This window comes from Mobula hypostoma, chromosome 7, assembly GCF_963921235.1.
Source record: "Mobula hypostoma chromosome 7, sMobHyp1.1, whole genome shotgun sequence".
Classification (NCBI taxonomy): Eukaryota; Metazoa; Chordata; class Chondrichthyes; order Myliobatiformes; family Myliobatidae; genus Mobula; species Mobula hypostoma.
In genome coordinates this window covers 161,329,581-161,351,483 of record NC_086103.1, presented here as the reverse complement: position 1 = coordinate 161,351,483, position 21,903 = coordinate 161,329,581, and the positions used below count along the sequence as shown (strand labels likewise).

Here is a 21,903-nt window from a genome sequence, read left to right as displayed (position 1 = left end):
AATTATCTGAAAGTTCAAAGCTGTTTGGAAGGTGTAACCTGAAAATATAGATCATCAATGAAAATCTGACATTTGCCTTTTCAGTAAAGTTTTAGTCTTCAAAATTCTCCCAGGTTATGTTTGCTATGATGTTCGCTGAAAGTTGGGTGGGTGGGTGTCAGATGGTTCTAATCAGAAGATCTGAATCAAGTGTGGTGATCAATGGCTGCCACATATTCATTACCCTTTTAATGTCACACAACTTTCATAAATACACAGCATTATTTTAAACTAAAAAGTTGCCCGGGTGAAAGTATCCAAGCTTGTTCTACCAGATGACAATCATGAGTTTGTTTCCAGTATTTGAATAGCACCCAGTTTTGAGTTACACGATTGATCAATTTGCTGTTTATTTTAGTAGGCAAAGCTTCAGCAACCCAACCTCAAACCACTGTCGTTGGAACCAATGCTTCTATACGTACTCTGTAGTTCCAAAAATAGTGTGCTTGATTTACTTTTAAAGCCAATGCTGGATCCAAAGGTCACGAACAATTTCTGGGCATATTGGTGATGCTGAAGAAGTATATAGTAGTGATGAAACTTGTGTTAATGTACCTGGCAACATTTCTCAAGTTGGTAGAATTTATACCACCTCATTTGTAATTGACACACAGTTTGTTGGTAATAATTTGCTTCATTTGGGAAAGATACAAATAGTTGGATAATAGAAAGATAAATTCACTATAAAATGAGACTGGCGAAATATAAATCCTAAATGAATTGTTGGAAAATTGAAATGTAGATGTACTTGTGGAAAGCAAGTAAGCAAAGGTTAAGATAGGTTTGGTAGAGAGTTGCTGAAGAACAGTTTATTTTCAATAAGTAAAATAAATTTAAAAGTAATAGAGTTTGTCACAGAGATTCCATATTGGAGAGTCAAAAAACCCAAATATTGCAACTAATATTTTATACCCTCTGCTTTTCATCTGCCTCTCTCGCCTTCATCCCATCATACTCATCCTCACTTTCTCTTTCTCCCCGTCTCTCCTCTCTCTGCCTCCCCCCCCGTCTCTCCTCTCTCTGCCTCCCCCCGTCTCTCCTCTCTCTGCCTCACCCCCGTCTCTCCTCTCTCTGCCTCACCCCCGTCTCTCCTCTCTCTGCCTCACCCCCGTCTCTCCTCTCTGCCTCCCCCCCGTCTCTCCTCTCTCTGCCTCCCCCCTGTCTCTCCCCTCTCTTATCCTCCCCCCCGTCTCTCCTCTCTCTGCCTCCCCCCCGTCTCTCCTCTCTCTGCCTCCCCCCCGTCTCTCCTCTCTCTGCCTCCCCCCCGTCTCTCCTCTCTCTGCCTCCCCCCCGTCTCTCCTCTCTCTGCCTCCCCCCCGTCTCTCCTCTCTGCCTCCCCCCCGTCTCTCCTCTCTCTGCCTCCCCCCGTCTCTCCTCTCTCTGCCTCCCCCCCGTCTCTCCTCTCTCTGCCTCCCCCCCGTCTCTCCTCTCTCTGCCCCCCCCCCGTCTCTCCTCTCTCTGCCTCCCCCCCGTCTCTCCTCTCTCTGCCTCCCCCCCGTCTCTCCTCTCTCTGCCTCCCCCCGTCTCTCCTCTCTCTGCCTCCCCCCCGTCTCTCCTCTCTCTGCCTCCCCCCCGTCTCTCCTCTCTCTGCCTCTCCCCCCGTCTCTCCTCTCTCTGCCTCCCCCCCGTCTCTCCTCTCTCTGCCTCCCCCCCGTCTCTCCTCTCTCTGCCTCCCCCCCGTCTCTCCTCTCTCTGCCTCCCCCCCGTCTCTCCTCTCTCTGCCTCCCCCCCGTCTCTCCTCTCTCTGCCTCCCCCCCGTCTCTCCTCTCTCTGCCTCCCCCCCGTCTCTCCTCTCTCTGCCTCCCCCCCGTCTCTCCTCTCTCTGCCTCCCCCCCGTCTCTCCTCTCTCTGCCTCCCCCCCCCCGTCTCCCCCTCTCTCTCTGCCTCCCCCCCGTCTCTCCTCTCTCTGCCTCCCCCCCGTCTCTCCTCTCTCTGCCTCCCCCCGTCTCTCCTCTCTCTGCCTCCCCCCCGTCTCTCCTCTCTCTGCCTCCCCCCGTCTCTCCTCTCTCTGCCTCCCCCCGTCTCTCCTCTCTCTGCCTCCCCCCGTCTCTCCTCTCTCTGCCTCCCCCCCGTCTCTCCTCTCTCTGCCTCCCCCCGTCTCTCCTCTCTCTGCCTCCCCCCCGTCTCTCCTCTCTCTGCCTCCCCCCGTCTCTCCTCTCTCTGCCTCCCCCCGTCTCTCCTCTCTCTGCCTCCCCCCCGTCTCTCCTCTCTCTGCCTCCCCCCCGTCTCTCCTCTCTCTGCCTCCCCCCCGTCTCTCCTCTCTCTGCCTCCCCCCGTCTCTCCTCTCTCTGCCTCCCCCCGTCTCTCCTCTCTCTGCCTCCCCCCCGTCTCTCCTCTCTCTGCCTCCCCCCCGTCTCTCCTCTCTCTGCCTCCCCCCCGTCTCTCCTCTCTCTGCCTCCCCCCGTCTCTCCTCTCTCTGCCTCCCCCCCGTCTCTCCTCTCTCTGCCTCTCCCCCCGTCTCTCCTCTCTCTGCCTCCCCCCCGTCTCTCCTCTCTCTGCCTCCCCCCGTCTCTCCTCTCTCTGCCTCCCCCCGTCTCTCCTCTCTCTGCCTCCCCCCCGTCTCTCCTCTCTCTGCCTCCCCCCGTCTCTCCTCTCTCTGCCTCCCCCCGTCTCTCCTCTCTCTGCCTCCCCCCGTCTCTCCTCTCTCTGCCTCCCCCCCGTCTCTCCTCTCTCTGCCTCCCCCCCCGTCTCTCCTCTCTCTGCCTCCCCCCCGTCTCTCCTCTCTCTGCCTCCCCCCCGTCTCTCCTCTCTCTGCCTCCCCCCCGTCTCTCCTCTCTCTGCCTCCCCCCGTCTCTCCTCTCTCTGCCTCCCCCCCCGTCTCTCCTCTCTCTGCCTCCCCCCCGTCTCTCCTCTCTCTGCCTCCCCCCCGTCTCTCCTCTCTCTGCCTCCCCCCCCGTCTCTCCTCTCTCTGCCTCCCCCCCCGTCTCTCCTCTCTCTGCCTCCCCCCCCGTCTCTCCTCTCTCTGCCTCCCCCCCCGTCTCTCCTCTCTCTGCCTCCCCCCCCGTCTCTCCTCTCTCTGCCTCCCCCCCCGTCTCTCCTCTCTCTGCCTCCCCCCCGTCTCTCCTCTCTCTGCCTCCCCCCCCGTCTCTCCTCTCTCTGCCTCCCCCCCCGTCTCTCCTCTCTCTGCCTCCCCCCCCGTCTCTCCTCTCTCTGCCTCCCCCCCCGTCTCTCCTCTCTCTGCCTCCCCCCCCGTCTCTCCTCTCTCTGCCTCCCCCCCCGTCTCTCCTCTCTCTGCCTCCCCCCCCGTCTCTCCTCTCTCTGCCTCCCCCCCGTCTCTCCTCTCTCTGCCTCCCCCCCCGTCTCTCCTCTCTCTGCCCCCCCCCCCGTCTCTCCTCTCTCTGCCTCCCCCCCCGTCTCTCCTCTCTCTGCCTCCCCCCCCGTCTCTCCTCTCTCTGCCTCCCCCCCCGTCTCTCCTCTCTCTGCCTCCCCCCCCCGTCTCTCCTCTCTCTGCCTCCCCCGCCCCACCCCCACCGTCTCTTCCCTCGGCCTCCCCCTATCTATCTCTTGTTAGGATCCCTGTTACCAAACTAACTTGTTACTAGAAATACAAGTAACCCAAGTACTAGAAGCTATGATTTTCAATATTTATCCGTGCTCCTTGTCCTTAAATTTTACGATTTGCCTATTCTGGATTACTTACCCAATATTCCCCTATATTTTCCTTGCATTGTAATGAGCAATGTTTTTTTTCAATGTGAGGAGATTGAAATACAATCAAATGAGTTTGAAGGTGAGTGGTAAACACTACTCAGTGTTTTTCAATGTGTTTTTCTCATTGGAGAAAGTATTCCTCCGAGGAGGCAACTGGAATCCTCCTTTAACTAATTCCTCATTATTTTAAGGTCAGAGCTGGACATGGTCTTCAGTTTTTTGAAAAGGATTTTGAGGTGTCAGGTTATTTGAAAATTTTCACTTTCAAGAAGTGCGATTTTTAAGATACAGTACAGCTTTTTAAATATACCCAACAGCTACTTAAAAGCTTTTGTAAGTCCTCAGATCAATTCAAATGGACTTATGGCTGTTGAGAAGTAGTTAATTAAAATATCCGCTGTAATTTTAGAAATTCTAAGTTTCTACCTTTCTTGAAGGGAGATACTTATTAACTTGTTTGGTAAGTTTATCCTACAAAGTAAAACTTGATCCTTGTGTTTTGAAGGTGGTGAAATGTTGTGTGCGCTCTGTACTTGTAGAACTTCAGCTACCATAATAAACTGATGTTTAGCACATGCATTTATTGAGATTGGGAAAGTACATCAGTTTTCATTTGTACAATTGCACCAAAAATTCTTCAAACAGATTGGCATACTGCTGCTGAAAGAAATTTCCCAAGGTTGCTTGTTCAATGAATTACATTGGACAGGTGTAACAGTTTGCAATCTTTAAGCGGAGAAAAAATTTTAAATGGAAAAATTAAAAGATATTGAAGCTAGAGCTTACAATTGTGTCTCCGTTTGTCTCATTGGACATGGCCCTTTTTCATTTGCAAGTTAAAGCAACTGTAATTGGTGTTAATTTACAACTAATATTCATTATTTTGTTTTCAAAACAAAAGATGTAAACTCCTTCCAACAAACCACAAAGTGGATTGATGATGTCCGAACAGAGAGAGGAAGTGATGTCATCATTATGTTAGTGGGAAATAAAACAGATCTTGCAGACAAAAGGTAAGATGCTTTTCAGTAATGCTAACTGTATATAATTTAAAAATGCACTGCTAGTAACTAATTATTTTATCGTCTTCCTTATCTTCTCGCAGCTTTTCAACAACTTTATTTACTTGTGGGTAATTATTTGCCCAGCAATCTTCATGTACTGTAAGTTTATAGCTAGGGAATCTTAATTTTCTTCCTTGATTTGTGTCTAGTTGTATGGCTCGGTTTGTAAATTCATTGGACTTGTAGACAGACATTGAAATCTTAGGGGAAAAAGACTTACAGATGTTATTTTTAACATGTAAATATTAATAGTTTTGAAGTAAATATTTCAAAGTTAATAAGTGAAAGGTCACTTATGCAGATTGTCATTAAACCAAAAACATAATTTTTTTTAACTTTAATGTGCAATCTTTTGTCGACGTATACAGTGGCATGCAAAAATTTGGGGACCCCTGGTCAACATTTCTCTTACTGTGAATAGCTAAGTGAGTTAAAGATGAACTGATTTCCAAAAGCCATGAAGTTAAAGGTGGTACATTTCTTTAATATTTTGAGCAAGATTACTTTTTTATTTCCATCTTTTACAGTTTCAAAATAACAAAAAAGGAAAAGGGCCCAAAGCAAACGTTTGGGCATCCTCCTTGGCAGTACTTGGTAACACCCCCTTTGGCAAGTATCACAGCTTGTAAGTGCTTTTTGTAGCCAGCTAAGAGTCCTTCAATTCTTGTTTGGGGGATTTTCGCCCATTCTTCCTTGCAAAAGGCTTCTAGTTCTGTGAGATTCTTTGGCTGTCTTGCATGCACTGCTCTTTTAAAGTCTATCCACAGATTCTTGATGATGATTAGGTCAGGGGACTGTGAGGGCCATGGCAAAACCTTCAGCTTGCACCTCTTGAGGTAGTCCATTGTGGATTTTGAGGTGTGTTTAGGTTCATTATCCTGTTGTAGAAGCCATCCTCTTTTCATCTTCGTTTTGTTTTTTACAGACAGTGTGATGTTTGCTTCCAGAATTTGCTGGTATTTGATTGAATTCATTCTTCCCTCTACCAGTAAATGTTGCCTGTGCCACTGGCTGCAACACAAGCCCAAAGCATGATCGATCCACCCCCATGCTTAACAGTTGGAGAGGGGTTCTTTTCATGAAATTCTGCATCCTTTTTTCTCCAAACATACCTTTGCTCATTGCAGCCAAAAAGTTCTATTCAGAAAGTTCAAAGGAACATCTAAACAACCCTGATGCATTTTGGAAACAAGTCCTGTGGACTGATGAAGTTAAAATAGAACTTTTTAGCTGCAATGAGCAAAGGTATGTTTGGAGAAAAAAGGGTGCAGAATTTCATGAAAAGAACACCTCTCCAACTGTTAAGCATGGGGGTGGATTGATCATGCTTTGGGCTTGTGTTGCAGCCAGTGGCACGGGGAGCATTTCACTGGTAGAGGGAAGAATGAATTCAATTAAGTACCAGCAAATTCTGGAAGCAAACATCACACCGTCTGTAAAAAAGCTGAAGATGAAAAGGGGATGGCTTCTACAACAGGATAATGATCCCAAACACCTCAAAATCCACAATGGACTACCTCAAGAGGCGCAAGCTGAAGATTTTGCCATGGCTCTCACAGTCCCGTGACCTAAACATCATTGAGAATCTGTGGATAGACCTCAAAAGAGCAGTGCATGCAAGACGGCCCAAGAATCTCTCAGAACTAGAAGCCTTTTGCAAGGAAGAATGGGCGAAAATCCCCCAAACAAGAATTGAAAGACTCTTAGCTGGCTACAAAAAGTGTTTACAAGCTGTGATACTTGCCAAAGGGAGTGTTGCTAAGTACTGCCATGTAGGGTGCCCAAACTTTTGCTTTGGGCCCTTTTCCTTTGTTCTTATTTTGAAACTATAAAAGATGGAAATAAAAAGTTTTCTTAAAATGTTAAAGAAATGTGTCATCTTTAACTTTATGGCTTATGGAAATCAGCTCATCTTTTACTCGCTTAGCTATTCACAGTAACAGAAATTTTGACCAGGAGTGCCCAAACTTTTGCATGCCATTGTATATGTCTCTGTTACACAGTTTTGACAAGTTGTACCATTTCAAGTAGCAGCAAACGTTGTGCAGCAAATCAAATAGGCTGATTCTCCTGAGTGATCTTTATCGGTGCTATCCCAACAGTTTTAAATGCATTTTCCACATACCTTTCATATCTTTATACCTATGAATTCAAATTAATATCTGCATTGTTTGATTCCATTTTAATTAGTTTCTAATAAGGTCTTGAAATTCCTCATGGTTACATACATTTTTGGATTCAGACTAATTAACCTCCAGCAAAGAATTGATTGCAAAATAGAAACAACCTCAGACAATGGTTCAAATAGAAAATAATTCTGAAAGTGTCCTTCAACTCCCACCACTGCCAAAGCACAATCTTCCTGTCCTCTTTAATCTTTTGCAACTATAGCCTTTCAACTACATCCTAAACATGATTGTTTTTCTCTATTTGTCCATCCTAAGTGATCTCCCCTTCTTCCCAATCACTCCCAAGAAACATTGATATTTTGAATTGTATTTAAAAATATTTTGGATTTTTCTAGATCTTGCAGTCTTTTAAATTAGGATTGTAGCTCTCAAAGCCATGTGGTTTTGCGTGATCGATGAAAGGGACTGCTGAGAAAATGCATGTTATTACATATTGTAATCAATGTTAATTATTTCTAACAGTCTTTTTTAAAATACTGCACTTTTTTTTTCATTCCTTCAAAGATATTTATTTTGCCTAAAATAATGCTAGGAGATGAGAATAGACAACTGGAAGGCTCAGCAGATCAGGCACCCTATGTGAAAAGAGAAATTGTCAATGTCTGTTGTTGTCCTTAAGTCCATCTGTGACCACTTGGGTTTCCTCCCTCATTCGAAAGACACATGGGTTAATAGCGCACATGGGTGTAATTGGGTTATGTGGGCTCGTTGGGCCAAAAAGAGCTGTAATTAATCTCTAAATAAAAAGAAAATTCAGTTCAATGACCTGCTAATCACTTGAAGCATTGGCTCTGCTTCTCTATCCACAAATGCTACCTGACCTCCTGAATATTTCCAGTATTTTGTTTTTATTTTGTATTTCCATGATTAGGACTTCTTTGTCTTTTAGTATTTGTGGAGAATTTGCTCATCCATTGGTCCTGTAACATTTGGATAAAATAGTCATCTAATTTTTGGTTAATGTGTAAAACATTTGCCTTCACATTGAGAGTTCTTAAATCATGCGATCCATTCCTTTCATTAAGGACCTTTTTAATTCCAATACTGTGATTTTAAAAAATGAAGGAAGCAATCAGTGGGTTGGGCAGCTTTTGTGGAAAGTGAAACAGAATAACAGGGTTATGCCAGTCTTAGTTTCTTCCTATCAGGACTGTTCCCTTTGTCCATTCTTCCTTCACCTTATCTATAAATTACAACTAATTTCCTTTTCCCTCTTTCCCAGTTCTGATGAAGGATATTCAAATCGGAACTGCTAACTCTGTTTCTCTTTACAGATGCTGCTTGACCTGTTGAGTGTTACTAACATTTTCTATTTTAATTTTGATTTCTTGTATCTAGTATTATTGAATTTTCATTTACCAAAATAGGGAATTTATTTTTGTAGAGAATTTTTGACTTGTCAAACATGACGTTCTTTACCATGTGTACTGTCAGCCAGAATTAATTCCTAATTCCCCCTCGTCTGAAATCAGATATCTACTAACTGCAGCTTTCTGTACCTGTTCATTTAATTTGACACTGAACTATTATCCAAAATGATCAACAATTGGAACAATGTCTTTTGCCAATTGATATTGGGTAACGGCAGTCAGCAATACATTCCTACTCACCAAAGTTCATCTTCACTGGTGTTCCCCAATGCTGTAAAATTCATTGTCAACCACTATTTTATCTGCTGCAGGCAAGTTGCAATCGAGGAAGGAGAAAGGAAAGCCAAAGAACTGAATGTAATGTTTATTGAAACTAGTGCTAAAGCAGGCTACAATGTAAAACAGGTAAGTGAGAAATAGGGCACACTGCAGGGTTTGCTTGTTTATGCGGCTACAGAGGAAAACCAAAGCTTATATTTAATATTGGTATTTATGGGTGTTGGGGTCTTGCAATGAGAACTCAGCCATCAGTGAGCATTTTGAAATATGAGTCTCATCTTTGGGATTCAGGCTGTTAATATATTTGATGAGTGAATTGTTTTATGAACTTCATAATTTCAGCATTTGGGATGCTGCTCTGAAACCTTTTCATGCAATCTTGAGAGGGAATCTCATGAAACTTTTTTGATTTAAAATTTTGATATTTTCCTTTTAAATGTAGCCCAGAAATGAGCAAAAACTGCAGTGTTCAAATATATGTGTGCATCGTTTTAAAGTTCCTGTTCTGTCTTGCCATCTGTCCAGGCAAATAACAACTGAAGAAGGTGAAAGGAGAGCCAAAGACCTGAATGTTCTGTTTATTGAAACCAGTGCAAAGATAGGCTACAATGTCAAGCAGGTAGAACTTGCTATATCCATGGTGTGCCATTTGTAGTGGTGTTTGGTTATCCTGCCTTCTGCTGGATGATTAATTGCATGGTACGAGTACAAAGTAATAAAAATATTGTACCTATTCAGTTAGTGTTTAAATCCAAAAATAGCATTAACTGTTAAGACAGTTGTGCACTTTTTGGAAAAATACTTGTAATTCAAAACTTAATAATTTACTGAGATTGCTGTTAAAATGGTTGTCTTAAAATTATTTCTGTGCATTTTGGCCTCAAACACTATTTCTGTTTCAAATTGACTGCTTTGTAGCGATTTAAAAAAAAATTATATTTCATAACCACTAAACTTTTATTGGTCATTTGTTTCATTGCATATTTTCAGTAAATTACGATTTCTTTAAGACACTGGTGGAACTAAATTTCAGGGCTTCTGCTTCTCTTCTATTGCAATGATTGCCTTTTTAAACTTTGCCCGCACAGATTTGTCCCAATCAACTCTGTAGTTATTGGTAATTCCACTTTTACCTTCTGATGGGGCTTGCTGTATAACGTCATGTTCACAAAGGTTTAATTGTAAGCATTTTAAGTTGCACTTTATCTTGCATGGTAGCGCATGTAGTTTTGTTCGATCCGAATTCGTAGGATGTTTGTTCTCTTATTCCAGCTCACCAGAGGTTGCCTTTAAAATGTATTTTTAATGCAGAATTCTCAGCAGTGGCTTCTCCTGTTTAAAACTTGTACCCTTGTTTTACATTTGTGATATCTAAGAAAAATGCAACAATTTTGAGCATTTCAGAGATCTTTATCTGATAGTGATTTGTCAAATCTTGTTATCCTTATTGCAACATTAGGTGGTGCTCTCTATTGCTATAGCTTTTCATGCTTTTTTTTGGTAATGTGTGTTGAGCTTAGGGTAACACATACAAAATTATGGAGGAATTCAGAAGGTCAGGCAGCATCTATGGAAAAGAATAAACAGTCAACGTTTTATTCTGAGTCTCTTCACCAGTCCTGAAGGAGGCTTTTGGCCCATAACATTGATTTATTCCTTTCCATAGATATTGCCTGACCTACTGAATTCCTCCAGAATTGTGCACGTGTTTCTCTGGATTTCTCGCATCTACTGAACCTCTGTTTGAGATGTGCTTAATTATATTAGGACGATAGGTTCTACATCCATTGGAAATGAAAACATAGAAAACCTACAGCACAATACAGGCCCTTCGGCCCACAAAGTTGTGCTGAACATGTCCCGACCTTAGAAATTACTAGACTTACCTATAGCCCTCTATTTTACTAAGCTCCATGTACCCATCTAAAAGCCTCTTAAAAGACCCTATCGTATCTGCCTCCACCACTGTTGCCGGCAGCCCATTCCACGCACTCCCCACTCTCTGAGTTAAAAAAAACTTACCCCGACATCTCCTCTGTACCTACTCCCCAGCACCTTAAACCTGTGTCCTCTTGTGGCAACCATTTCAGCCCTGGGGAAAAAGCCTCTGACTATCCACATGATCAATGCCTCTCATCATCTTATACACCTCTATCAGGTCACCTGTATTCCTGCTTTGCTCCAAGGAGAAAAGGCCAAGTTCACTCAACCTATTCTCATAAGACATGCTCCCCAATCCAGGCAACATTCTTGTAAACCTCCTCTGCACCCTTTCTATGGCTTCCACATCCTTCTCGTGTGAGGCGACCAGAACTGAGCACAGTACTCCAAGTGGGGTCTGACTAGGGTCCTACATAGCTGCAACATTACCTCTTGGCTCCTAAATTCAATTCCACGATTGATGAAGGCCAGTACACCATAGAGTCAACCTGTGCAGCTGCTTTGAGCATCCTATGGACTCGGACCCCAAGATCCCTCTGATCCTTCACACTGCCAAGAGTCTTACCATTAATACTATATTCTGCCATCATATTTGACCTACCAAAATGAATCACTTCACACTTATATGGGTTGAACTCCATCTGCCACTTCTCAGCCCAGTTTTGCATCCGATCAATGTCCTGCTGTAACCTCTGACAGCCCTCCACACTATCCACAACACCTCCAACCTTTGTGTCATCAGCAAACTTACTAACCCATCCCTCCACTTCCAGGTCATTTATAAAAATCACGAAGAGTAAGGGTCCCAGAACAGATCCCTGAGGCACTCCACTGGTGACTGACCTCCATGCAGAATATGACCCGTCTACAACCACTCTTTGCCTTCTGTGGGCAAGCCAGTTCTGGATCCACAAAGCAATGTCCCCTTGGGTTCCATGCCTCCTTACTTTCTCAATAAACCTTGCATGGGGTACCTTATCAAATGCCTTGCTGAAATCCATATAAACTATATCTACTGCTCTTCCTTCATTAATGTGTTTAGTCACATCCTCAAAAAATTTCAATCAGGCTCGTAAGGCATGACCTGCCCTTGACAAAGCCATGCTGACTATTCCTAATCATATTATCCCTCTCCAAATGTACATAAATCCTGCCTCTCAGGATCTCTCTGTCAACTTACCAACCACTGAGGTAAGACTCACTGGTCTATAATTTCGTGGGCTATCTCTACTCCCTTTCTTGAATAAAGGAACAACATCCACAACCCTCCAATCCTCCAGAACCTTTCCCATCCCCATTGGCGATGCAGTCTCCTCCCTCGCCTCCCACTGTAGCCTGGGGTACATCTCATCCGGTCTCAGCGACTTATCCAACTTGATGCTTTCCAAAAGCTCCAGCACATCCTCTTTTCTTCATGCTCAAGCTTTTCAGTCTGCTGCAAGTCATCACTACAATCACTAAGATCCTTTTCCATAGCGAATACTGAAGTAAAGTATTTATGAAGTATACACTTCCATACACACTTTCCCACTGTCACACTTGATAGGTCCTATTCATTCACGTCTTGTCCTCTTGCTCTTCACATACTTGTAGAATGCCTTGGAATAAAAGCTTTCACTGATGAGGAAGATTCTCAGCTGATGCTTACCAGATCTGAACATCTGGGTCTTTCAAAGTTCAAATGCAGCAGGGAGGGGAAAACACTTGCTAATTCAGCAGAATGCTTAAATACTGTCACCAGTAGTGATTTTATTTTGTCTTGCCCATTTCACCTTTTGCCTATTGCAATAGTAAATCATACCTAAGGTGACATGGGAGAAGGCATTTGGAAGGATTTATTATTTCAGTGCAAATCAGAATCAGATTTATTATCCCTAACAAGTGTTGTGAAATTTCTTGTTTTGCAGCTGCAGTACAGTGCAAGACATAAAAGATTGCCATAAGTTACAATGAAAAATACAAAACAAAATAGTGAGATAGTGTTCATGCGTTCATTGGCCATTGAGAAATCGGATGGCAGAGCTGAAGAGGTTGTTCCTAAAACCATTGAACGTGCATTTTCAGGTCCCTGTACATCCTCCAAGATGGCGGTAATAAGAAGAGGGCATGTTCTGTATGATGAGAGTTCTTAATAATGGATGTCACCTTTCAAAGGGACCACCTTTTGAAGGTGTCAACTGTAGTGAGGAGGAACTGGCTGAGATTACAACCCTCTGCACCTGTTTTGTATCCTGGGCATTGGAGTGTCCTTGTCAGACTGTGATGCAACCAATCAGAATGCTCTCTATTGTACAAATTTGCTAGAGTCTTTGGTGACATACTAACTCTTAAACTCCTAATGAAGTAGAGCTGCTGGCGTGTCATCTTTGTGATTGCATTGATGTGTTTGGCCCAGGATAGATCCTTAGAGATGTTGACACCCAGGAACTTGAAGCTGCTCACCCTTTCCACTTCTGACTGACACTTTGATGAGGACTAGTGTGTATTCATTCGAATTCCTTTTCCTGAAGTCCACAATCAGTTCCATGGTCGCACTGCCATTGAATGCAAGCTTGGTGCTGCAACACCATTCAATAGTTTTGCAAGCTAATGGTATCCTGTTTATTCCCCCCTCAACATACAATGCAGACAGACTGTCATACCTTGACTTTTATAGAGATTTCAATTCTGCAAGTGCTCTGAAATTATATGTGTATTTATTTTGGTAGTTTCTCTATTGTAGCCAAAGGAATAGTTTGATAAAATGTTGAGGTAAACATTTGACAAAATGCTTCACATGACTGAATGAGAAATGTACAACTGTTGTTTTCTTTCCTCCAGAAGCGAGTGACAGTAATTTTAGTTTAATATTTTAAGAATTACACATTCAGTCTAAAAGAACAAATTAGCAGCATGTGGCTACATCATGTCCATGTATTTTTTAACAGTGCAGCTAATTCTTAAATATGTCATGCAGTATCTTTTTAAGGAAACTTTTGAGTATGTTAATATCAAATTTTATGCTAAATTACTTAGATTGACATTATAAAAAAAGTAGTTTTCGTTGTAGTGATATTACAGCTGTGTTGATAGTGAATAATATGCGTAACTTCCTTCCTGTTGTTCAAAGTGTAATAATTCAGAAATGATTTGGGTATATTCCAATTAACTTATCCATGCAAGATAAATCTGGCAGTCTCCGATAGTAGGGATTTAAATTGAATGAAAATGACACACCTCAATCAAAGTAGAATGTGTATCAGGAAATTGATCAGAAAAAGGAGAGTTAGATTAATATTTTGGTATAATTCCATTGTTTTCTGACATTTGTGGCCCCTCTACAGTGCATGAAAAGCAAGAAACTGCAGATCCACTATTACATGTGATTTTTTTTCAACTTTGAGTCTTTGGGAATTATAACTTCCATTTGGTCTGAATTGGAAAAACTTGTGTAAAGGCCTGCAATTTTGACACACACATTTATGAATGCCGTAGTTTCTAAGAGAATTAATTTCTTTATCTTGAAGTATAAATATGGCACTAAAATGAAGAAAATTTCTATTCAATTCTTAAATATAAGTATTTACTCATGACTGAATACTCACATCAACCCTGTATGGAATAATCTTCATGATGGAAAGATTCATGATGGCATTGGAGACACGAGAATGCAGAATTCTTTGTTGATCATGATGACAATAAGAGAGATGCTCTTTCAACTGGAATTTGAAAATTGCATGAAGTTTTGATGATATGAGTTTTTGTTGGCCTGTCTTCAATAAGCATTTGATTATTCCTTAATCCACAGAAGTTTTGTACACCTTTCAGCATGAGGTTCAGCAACTTCTGAGCCATCACTTGACTTTTAAGTTTATAAGATAGTTTACACTTCCATATTTTCAGTCATAGTATCCAGTTTTTCCATCACTACCTGACTGTAGATGATGCACTTTGTCACCTAAAGTGTTGCAGGATTTATAATTTGCCTTGCATACAAATTGTTTGCACTAAGCATTTGTGACCCTTGCTACTCAACTGACCACTAAATAATTTCAGGAGTACATAAAATAGCTGAGCGGAGACACAAATGACCACAGGTGCAGGAATCTGAAGTAATAAACAATCTGCCATCAGAATTTAGCAGGTCGCGCTTCATTTGTGGTGGTGGGAGGGAATTAAAATGAATTTTGACATTTCAGGTCCGTTTACACCCCTGCCCACCAGATGCTGTTCAACCTTTTGAGCTCTGCCAGCAAATAGTTTGTTGCTGCATTCAGTAGCAGTTAGGCCAAGTTTATGCTGTTCCCAGGGCACTCCCTTCTCATGTAGAGCAGAATGCAGCTTTATAAAGGGCAGAGGTTTGGAGAGTGAACATTACTGAAACACTTCCTAACGCACAAATCACCAGCATGAAAAGCACAGTTTGTTTGCTCCTGGAACTTGAACTTTGCCGGGAAGGTCAGTGTTTACAACCCATCCCCAATTGCTCTTTAAAGGTGGAGTTAATTTGCCTCCTTAAGGTAGTCCCATGTAACATTAGTTACGGATTTTTGTGAGTTTGATTATTTAATACATAGTGAGGATGGTGAGTGTTTAGAGGGAACCAGTTCTCCTGTCAGTCATGGTTTTAAGGAAGAAGCCATGGAGAACTTCTGCAGTGTAGTTTGTAGGTATTATACATTTAGTGGCTGCTTTATTAGGTGCAGGAATGGAACCCAGTGTGATATATCTTTGTTTTTGCTGCTCTAGCCAATCCATTTCAAGGTCCAGCAGGTTGTGCATTCAGCGATGCTCCATTGCACACTACTGCTGTAACATATGGTAATGAGTTGCTATTGCCTTCCTATCAGCATACACCAGTCTAGCCATTCCCTGCCGGCCCCTGTCATTAACAAGGAATTTTCACCCACAGATCTACCACTCACAGGATGTCTTTTGTTTCTTGCACCATGCTCTGTAGACTCTAGGGACTTTACATGAAAACTGCAGGAGATTAGCAGTTCCTGCAGAACTCAGATCACCATCTGGCACCATCAGTAATTCCACAGTCAGTCACTTGGATTATATTTCTTCCCCATTCTGATGTTTGTTCTGAACAGCAACTGACCTTTTGACCATGTCTGCATGCTTTTATGCATTGAGTTGCTGCCAGATAATTGATTAGATATCTGCCTTAATGAGCAGGTGTCACTAATAAAGTGGCCACTGAGTGTATTTTGGCACCATACCTGAAGTTTACAGCTTAGCATCAAAGTCCAGCTCTTAAAAATAAACATTCAACAGGAAATCAATATCTTCAGATAGATGTCCAAAATGCTCTGAACTGAAAATTAGTCAGGTGCGTTGTAGGTTTCAGAAGTGTTAATTTTTTGTAGGTAAGATTTTCCCAATATCTCTATCAAACATTGAAGGTTGATCCGTAGCTATTTCTTCCAGATTTTTTAAAAAAGCTTTAACATTCTGCTTTTCTTGCAACTTCCATACAGATAACTAGGAATTTATATAGCCTTGTATGTAATCTTAATGTAATTTGCACATAAATGAATCTTGGTTATCTTTTGATAAGCGGTGGATTCTTGGACGCAACAGTGTGTATGTTTGACTTGTTTCATGGGATGCACCACAATTTCTTAATTTTGTTTTTCACTCTTCTGTGTATTAGCTACTTGAACACAATTTTGTAACCTGTCTCAGCAGGAAATTCAGAGTCAAGTAGCGTCCATATTTTAGAAAGTTTTGTGAAAGTGATCAAATCTCAATTTTTATATTAAACATACTAAGGCTTTTTCCATTAAACTTTTGGGCTAGGTATACTAGACTTTTTAAAGTTTTTTTTCCCTATCTGTTGGAAGTCATAATGTTAACAGCATTTCTCTTCATTTTAAGGAAATAAACATTTTGCACATTATGTGCTGCTTTCATCTTTTGTAGGAAGTAGAAATTAAAAAATTATGCAGTATTCAATAGTAAATTGAGTTTTTAATACATAACAGACCCCTCATTAATCGGAGGCCAACAGAAAACTCCAATGGGGATAGAAGTTCCTAGTGACCAACTGATTGAAGTAACATGCGATTACAGTAAAATTATAGATTATAGGTATTTTACGAGTACTTGTTATTCTCAATATTTAGGTCATGATAGACTGCACCTCTACTTTCCTCAGAACAGAGAGAGCAGCAAATGCTGAATGCTAAAGATAACAAATATTTTAGTGATAGTGATAACGCAGAGATCTATTCCTTATTTTTTAAAACTCAAAATAAGCTTTATTCATAATAAAACGAGAATAAACCGTGCAATGCATTTCATTCTTGAAAAAACATAGAAATATAGAAAACCTACAGCACAATGCAGGCCCTTCGGCCCACAAAGCTGTGCCGAACATGTCCTTACCTTAGAACTACCTAGGCTAACACATAGCTGTCTATTTTTCTAAGCTCCATGTAACCATCCAGGAGTCTCTTAAAAGACCCTATCGTTTCCACCTCCTCCGCCACCACCGGCAGCCCGTTCCACACACTCACCACTCTGTTAAAAAAAAAACAAACAACAGCAAACAAACACAACTTACCTTGTTATCTCCTCTGTACCTGCTTCCAAGCATCTTAAAACTATGCCCTCTCGTGCTTTCCATCCATAGTCAATGCTTTCAGCACCTTTCTATTACATTCCTACACGTCAATACCACTACTGCCACTCGTGATCCCTTTAGGGCGGTATACTCCTACCATAACTGAGGGGTTTCATCACCCAACCTGGCCCTTCCCGCTCCAGTAACAGAAGAACCCTACACTAGTTCTTCCCCACTGAGCCCTTGTGGTGCTGCACCCAAGCTTCATGCATTCCTCAACATATATCCTGCGGCTGGGAATGTGCCAGTTGATTCCTCCACGAATATCTCAATCTGCTGGCAGGTCAACAACTTCTGAGCAGACCAAAGGGCTATTCCTTAGTTAATGCTCTACCTCAATATTGGTTCGTCCTACTGTATAATGAATTAGTGTGCTAAAGATAGATGCTTCCTTCAACTTGCATAGCAAGTACACTGGTGAATATGTCTGAGTACAACAGCTTGCAATCAGCAATACATTAGCATTGTTTTTACCTGTATTGGAATACACATCATTTATTTCTTAATCAGAAATATTCAAGTTTCCTTTAAATCAGTTTGTTTTTTTTCCCCTATAAAGCTGACTGTTCAGTGTCACGTGATTAGGGTTAAATGTTCAAGTAGTCAGCAACTAAAGAATGGGAAGCAAAGGTGATGACAGCAATTCTAAGCAGCTGTTAATATCATCTGTTGACCTCTGCGGGCACTGGAGTAAAAGATGATGCTACGTGGATAGAGGAAAGATATAGGAAAGAACCAAGTTACTGGATCCTGTCTACAATAACCTTCCACTTTCTATTAAATCAGTCAATCTTGCATGCCAATATGTTAACTCTTCCATAATTCTGAAATATTTTGTCTGTAGTACCAGACAATAATATTCTCTAAATTTTCTGAGAAAATTTAAACCCTGCTTCGTGCTCGATGTCACTTGGTCAGGCAGTCTGCCTGTCTCACTAAACTTGTATATTTATTGATTTTGATAACTGGATTGGCTTTGGGAAAACTGTGCTCACTGCAGTTCAGTTCTCTTTGGCTTTCTGGAACAAAGCAAAGTTCTATCAGCAGTTCTGTGCTATCTGAAAAGGACTAGCTCTTTTTCTAAGTCATATTTTACTATTTGCTTTGGGTATATCTCCAGTAATAACCTACACATTTTTACAATTAAAAAGAATTGTCATTCATGGGATGCTCTTCGTGGTAAAGTTGGGCTTTTTTGTGCTGTTTGTTGTCAATTTGTGTTTTCTAAATGGATTAATTCAGTGTACTGTTGAATATTTATGAATTCTTGGATCCCCAGTATTTTGATAAATTTGTTTACTGCTTTAGTGTCTTCGAAACCAGTTGATTGTAAATTTGACTTGTTAATTCAAAATTACATTCAGATTGTGTGTTTTTCTGATTTTTTTTTCTCAAAAGGATGCAGCAATATTTTCCAGAAAGTGCCAGATTTTGCCAGATTTTTCTGGGAGGCCACTATAATGCATCCGGCATGTGCACCTCTTGTTTTAACTCGAATAGAAGATGTAACATTAAAGTTGTACTAAAATCTTAGTTTTTTAATTTGTGGCTTGCTGAACTCTTTGGGGATTTGGTTAGTCAAAGATGCAGGAATGGACCAAATTAAAGGGACTGATTGAGATATTTTCCCAATATTTTTGCACCTATTTAAGCCTCCTATCACACCAATCCATTTTTAAAATTCATGAAATCAAAGCTTTTATTTTTGTGCATCTCTTACCTTAGCTTTTCCGGCGTGTAGCTGCTGCCTTGCCTGGAATGGAAAGCACACAGGACAAGAGCAGGGAAGACAGTATCCTTTTTTGGCTTGCCCAAGTAAAATAAAATTGAATTTGGTCTTTAATTAACAGAACTGCGCATGTTCAACTTGGGTGGAGGGAGAAGGCAACTAGATAATTTTCCTTTTTGTTCTGAATTTATAAATTCAGGAGTTGTATTTATGATTTTCTAATATTGTGCAGTTGTGCTGGAATTTTTAAGGGAAATTGGAAAGTTCTAGGAAACTATGAGGTTGTTCAGAAGTAATCTCTTGTTGGATGTGAGTGATGCAAAGACTTTTAAATTAAAATAATTCAATATTAAAGTTTGTAAAATAAAGATTTCTCAGCACACTAGTTAACAGCTTTGGGGACTATTCGCTGTCACAGAACCGCTGAAAAAGCTCCAACTCTGAGCTATGATGTTACAGGTATTTATGCTGGGAATGAGGTATGCATATTTTTCCAGGTTTATGCAAGTGGGGTTTTCATTCAAACATGTTGGGAACCATTGTTTCAATACACGTGTAGTTTAAAGCTGAAATCACAAGTTTGCTCTCAGAACTTCAGCCCATTCGTTGTAATATAGGAAGGTGTGAATCTATTTATTCAATACATTTTATAAAATACCCTGAATATGTTGCAATATGGTGAAGTCTTGATGCTTTATGAAGCTCTGATATTCAGTTGAGTTCTTTGGTAATTGTTAATGATCAGCCCTTCTTTAAAGAAGAAAGGCTTTAAAATGTATGATAAACTTTCCCTTAACACAGGTGACTTTCAGTGATTGATATAAAACTGGAAAAGACCCAAGAACAACCAGTCAGTGAGGGAGGATGCTCCTGCTAATACTGGTTCTAGAGCCCACTGCTTATTTGTCATTGCCATCCACCACAGTGTGAATATTGGCTAGTAATCTTACCCTGTTGGTAAAGTATTGCAATTCATCATTGCTGGCTGTCTTGTAATTGATCTATTAGCTTCACAAGCACAAATGTGGAGAAAATGTCAGTGTCTTCATTGGAAATAAATTCAAAAAAAATGTAATTGCCAAAACTCAATCTGCATCAGTTTACTTTTAATTGGAAGACACATTTAGTTCTTTGCATTGTATAATATTGCACTTTTAATGATGGAACTCTGTAGCTGTTTAGTGTAAAGGACAGTTTATGCAGATAACATCTGAATGCTAAGTGGCTTTATGACAGTGACTACAATATCTGAACAATGAGACACCAGTGAATTGGATCTTTTAATGCTTCAAAATGATAAGTTTCTCAACCAAATCTGTTAACTAAATTTCATGTGTGCAAAGAGAACTTAAAAGCATACATCACTTGTAGTTTTGCTGAAACCTGTTAGTATTTAAACCCCACCCAAATCATGTCAATGAATTCATGTTTCCCCATTCCTTTATCGCTTCATCTGAGCCCAACTTGTCTTTTTTCCCCTAAATTTAGCCATCAATTAAGATGGTGATGGCCCCTCAGATATGCATTTTCAAATAATCAAGCATAATTTCGAGATAAAAGAATTGCATTTGAAAGGGCAAAAAGTAACTGAAGACAAACCTTTGTGTTGCATAGGCTGGAAAGTTCTCTTTACTCACTTGCACACATTTTAAAAGTAGAATGTCCTCTAGCATACAGAGATCTCTTCAATTGTGCATTTGAAGGAAGGAAAGCATTCACATGCAGAATTTGTAAAATTATGCATCTTCTATTAATTTTTGTTATAGGGCTTCCATATTGTTTAGGGTTTTGTAATTCTGCATAGTTGATTTACCTACCTGGAATAATATGATTTAGGATTTTTATTTAAGAGGATTGTTTATCTCCCCTCTAATTTATTTCTGTGCTCCAGTTTTTTTTTGAAGTCTTTTAGATAAGTGTCACTGATTTTATTATTATTTTTGTCATGTAAGGATTTTCAGCATAGAACACTATAGCTTTATCTTGTGGCTTTCTTTCTAATCTAAGCATCAAAGCATGTTTAGACTAACTGGTTGGAGGGGATGGAGAAACTGTTTCTAGTTCATGCTGTACACCACTTTTACTGTATTTTTACTGGAGAAAGTAAAACCACATGAAACTATCCAGTTAAGATTTTTTGCATCCTTTAAGTGCCTACACCTCATGCGTTGTTAAAGTAGGGCTGCAGGTATAGTTGGTTTCACTGTTGCTAAGAATCATAATTCTGCCTTACTTTTGGTGTGGCATTTACAGGCACTAAGATTTTCTTGGTCTTTACAAAACCTGACCGGTCTATCACACTTTGAAATGTTGCCTGGAAGTGGCTGCTTTCCCCCCTGCATGCCAGAGCTGTAATGTATTGCAGATTTTTTGCTTATCCATTTTAGATAACTAATTAGTTCTTAATTTTCCTATTGAAAATACTGTAAGACGGTGTGGCTTGGGTTCTTTATATACGTTTGCCATTTGTAATCCTCATTTTTCTTGGAGTACAAGAAAATAACACTAAATGGATTGCCCATGCATTTTCTTTTCTCCACGGTATTTAAACAATCATTAAAGCTCAACTGGGGAAGTTGTCTGGCCAAACAAGAGCATGCTGATTTTTATCAGAACTTCTTTATACACTGACAAAACTAACAAGCTTGTGAACAATTTTTTGGAGAGCAGCATTTTTCTTTTATGTATGGATTAAAAATTATTTCACAAGCTGAGCTCTCAAGGCTTCTGTGGTGCAGTAGTGTGCAGTTTCAATAGTACTGGTTTTTGAACAGAATATGGCTTACTTGGCTTGACTGTTGTACCCATGCAACTGTATATTCATTACTACTTTTGCGTATGTCTTGTTACTATGATAACCCGAAGTTTAAGAAAAGGAAAATTTTGTCCTGGAATATCACTAGTACCTCAGCTCTGTTTGATAATGTAAAATAAAAACCCAAAGCCTGAACAAAATAAACACCTGCCTATTCAAAGTAGTTGACTGCTGCATTTTGCTTTTTATTTCTTATGGTTTAAACTGTGGATG

The 21,903-nt window shown here is 40.9% G+C and overlaps 1 protein-coding gene across 4 annotated transcripts in view; it reads left to right on the top strand.

The window, feature by feature from the left end:
• The window catches only part of rab6a (RAB6A, member RAS oncogene family), an 84,484-nt gene extending 63,617 nt beyond the window's left edge, over nt 1–20,867 (top strand). For 2 of the 4 annotated variants that reach the window (XM_063054443.1, XM_063054442.1), the window contains exons 5-8: nt 4,592–4,703; nt 9,118–9,211; nt 18,872–18,938; nt 19,688–20,867. In XM_063054443.1, the coding sequence (XP_062910513.1) occupies nt 4,592–4,703; nt 9,118–9,211; nt 18,872–18,938; nt 19,688–19,752 (338 nt within the window). In that variant the 3' untranslated portion in view covers nt 19,753–20,867. Of the gene's footprint in view, nt 1–4,591; nt 4,704–8,624; nt 8,719–9,117; nt 9,212–18,871; nt 18,939–19,687 lie in introns of all 4 variants that reach the window. The other 2 variants (XM_063054441.1, XM_063054440.1) reach the window with 1 other exon arrangement.
• The last annotated feature ends 1,036 nt before the right edge of the window (nt 20,868–21,903 follow it).